The following is a 2,649-nucleotide window of genomic DNA, read 5'->3' on the forward strand; positions in this document are numbered from 1 at the left end:
GGGGGAGTGGGGGGAAGAGCAGGAAATGGGGGATATGGGGGGACATGGATGGGACGTGGTGGGGACATGGGGGATGCTGGGGCCATACTGGGACTGAACTGGACCATACTGGGGCACTGAGGGGGACCCTCGGTCTCTCCCGGCAGGAGAAGATCAAGGAAATCGGAGAACGGCAGCCGGAGAGGTGAGAGATCCCCAAAACCACCCCAAAACCTCCCCAGAGACCCCCCCAAAACCCCTCTGGGACCCCCCCCAAGCCCCTCCCAATTTTCGGGGTCCCCCCCAGCCCCCCGGACGGGGACCCCCCCCCTGCCCTGGACCTGGCTGGGGTCACCTCGGACCTGCGGCCGCTGCTGCTCTGGCTGGCCAACGCCGTGGAGCTGCTGAACCTGGCCCAGGGCCACCTGCAGGCCATGGAGCGGGAGCTGGACATTGAAGGTGGCGCTGGGACATACTGGGACGTACTGGGAGGGCTCCTGGGGCTGTGCTGGGGCTGCTTTGGGGTCAGACTGGGGGGTTTGGGGGGCATTCCTGCTGGAATTTTGGGCTGATCCTGGATTTGGGGTGGGGGAATCCTGTGGGATTTATGGCTGATCACAGATTCTGGGGCAATTCCTGTGGGATTTAGGGGTTTATCCCAGATTTGGGGTGCTGATCCTGGGGTTTGGGGCTATTCCTGTGGGATTTAGGGGTTTATCCCAGATTTTGGGGGTTTATCCTAGACTTTGGGGGCTGATCCCAGATTTTGGGGTGAATCCTGTGGGATTTAGGGCCGTGCACGGAGCTGGAGCGAGATCTGGAGAGCTGTGACGAGGCTCTGGGGGTGCTGGACGAGGTCATCATGTCCACATTCCAGCAGAGTGTCTATTACCTGACCAAGGTGACCCCAAAACCCACCTGGGCACCCCGAGTCTCACCTGGGGATCCCCAAATTCACCTGGGGAAGCCCCAAAATTCACCTGAGTGCACTCCCCAAACCCCTGCAAATTCCCCGACCCCACCCCAAGCATCCCCAAAGCCACCCAGAGACCCCTCAAACCCCTCTGAGACCCCTAAAACCCTTCCCCAACCACCCCAAATCCCCCCCAAACCCCTTTCAGACCCCTCTCTAACCCAACCCCCCCTCCCCAGACCCTCTACTCAGCCCTGCCGGCCCTACTGGACACCAACCCGTTTGTGGGGCCGGGGGAGCCGCGGGCGGGGCCGGACCTGGGGGGGGTCCCCGAGGGGCTGCGGCCGCCGCTGGCCGTGTTCAGGGCCGTGCTGGGGCTCACCCGGGACTGTCACCTGCACCCCGACCTGGTGTCCCAAACCTTCGGCTACCTGTTCTTCTTCTCCAACGCCTCGCTCTTCAACACCCTCATGGAGAAAGGTGAGGGGCTCGGGGGGATTTGGGGGGGATTTCGGGTGGTTTGGGGGTCCCTGGGGGGGGATCAATGGCAGGATTTGATTTTGGGGTGACCCCAGGGGGTCCCAGCCCCGCCCCCTCCCCTCTCCCCCCCGCTCCTGTTTCCTGCCTTTGTCCCTAAGTGGGAACTGCCGGAAGCGGCGACATCCGCAGGCAGGAGAGTCCCGAGAAACCCCAAATTGTCCTGAAATCATCCCAAAAGTTAAAAATCACCCCCTCCCCAACAAAGAAACCAGCGAAAAATTTAAAAAAAAAAAAAAAGTAAACAAAAAACCCCACAAGAATCGCTCCCACAATAAAAAAAAATCCCCACAAAATGCAAGAAAACCAATTAAAATAACCTTAAAAAAATAATTTTAAAATCCACCCCCAAAACCTGAAAAATTCCTTTCGAAAATAAAAAATAAAATTAAAAAAAAAAGAAAAAATCCCACAGAATTGCAACAAAATAGCAAAAAACCGTTTTAGAAATAAAAAAAAAAATCACAAAAAATCCACAAAAAAATCCGAAAAAAGCTCCCCAAATATTCAGGATGTTTTCCGCCCCCCGCAGGCAGCGCAGGCCCGTTCTTCCAGTGGTGGGTGGGGGTCCGGGTCCGCACCAACCTGGACCTGGTGCTGGACGGGCTGGGGGCGCTCGGCCTCGGGGACATCGCCGGCGACTTCTTCCGCAAGCTCTCGGCCACCGCCAACCTCCTGTGCACCCCCCGCGGCTGCCTGGAGCAGGTGGGGACACCTGGGGACACACCTGGGGACACCTCGGGACACCTGGGGACACCTGGGGATACCTGGGGACACCTGGGGACACCTGGGGACACCTGGGGATACCTGGGGACACCTGGGGACACCTGGGGACAGCTGGGGACAGCCGGGGACACCTGGGGACAGCTGGGGACACACCTGGGGACACCAGGGGAGATTGGGGGACACCTGGGGACACCTGGGGACACCTGGGGAGATCGGGGGGCACCAGGGAACACACCTGGGGACACCTGGGGACATCGGGGACACACCTGGGGGGGGAGGGCAGCTGAGGGCCACCTCGGGGGGTGACAGGGAGTGGGACAGCAGCCGGCGGGGGTGTCCGAGCCGGCTGCCAGCGCGTCCTCAGCGTGTCCCCCGCTGTCCCCAAGGCCACCTGGTCGCGGCTCCGCGCGGAGTTCCCGGCGCTGTCGCCGGCGCAGCTGCACCATGTGCTCCGCCACTACCGGCTGGGGAGGGGCCGCGCCGCGCCCCCCGCC

At 60.9% G+C, this 2,649-nt stretch overlaps 1 protein-coding gene across 1 annotated transcript in view; it reads left to right on the forward strand.

Moving 5' to 3' along the window:
• The window catches only part of RASIP1 (Ras interacting protein 1), a gene marked incomplete at its 3' end in the record, with an annotated part of 6,232 nt that extends 3,586 nt beyond the window's left edge, over window positions 1-2,646 (forward strand). The window contains exons 6-11 of the mRNA XM_015616355.1: window positions 147-184; window positions 287-438; window positions 771-880; window positions 1,132-1,372; window positions 1,962-2,134; window positions 2,542-2,646. Of these exons, the coding sequence (XP_015471841.1) occupies window positions 147-184; window positions 287-438; window positions 771-880; window positions 1,132-1,372; window positions 1,962-2,134; window positions 2,542-2,646 (819 nt within the window). The remainder of the gene's footprint in view (window positions 1-146; window positions 185-286; window positions 439-770; window positions 881-1,131; window positions 1,373-1,961; window positions 2,135-2,541) is intronic.
• Between the last annotated feature and the right edge of the window lie 3 nt (window positions 2,647-2,649).

Source organism: Parus major, unplaced genomic scaffold (genome assembly GCF_001522545.3).
Source record: "Parus major isolate Abel unplaced genomic scaffold, Parus_major1.1 Scaffold419, whole genome shotgun sequence".
Lineage (NCBI taxonomy): Eukaryota > Metazoa > Chordata > Aves > Passeriformes > Paridae > Parus > Parus major.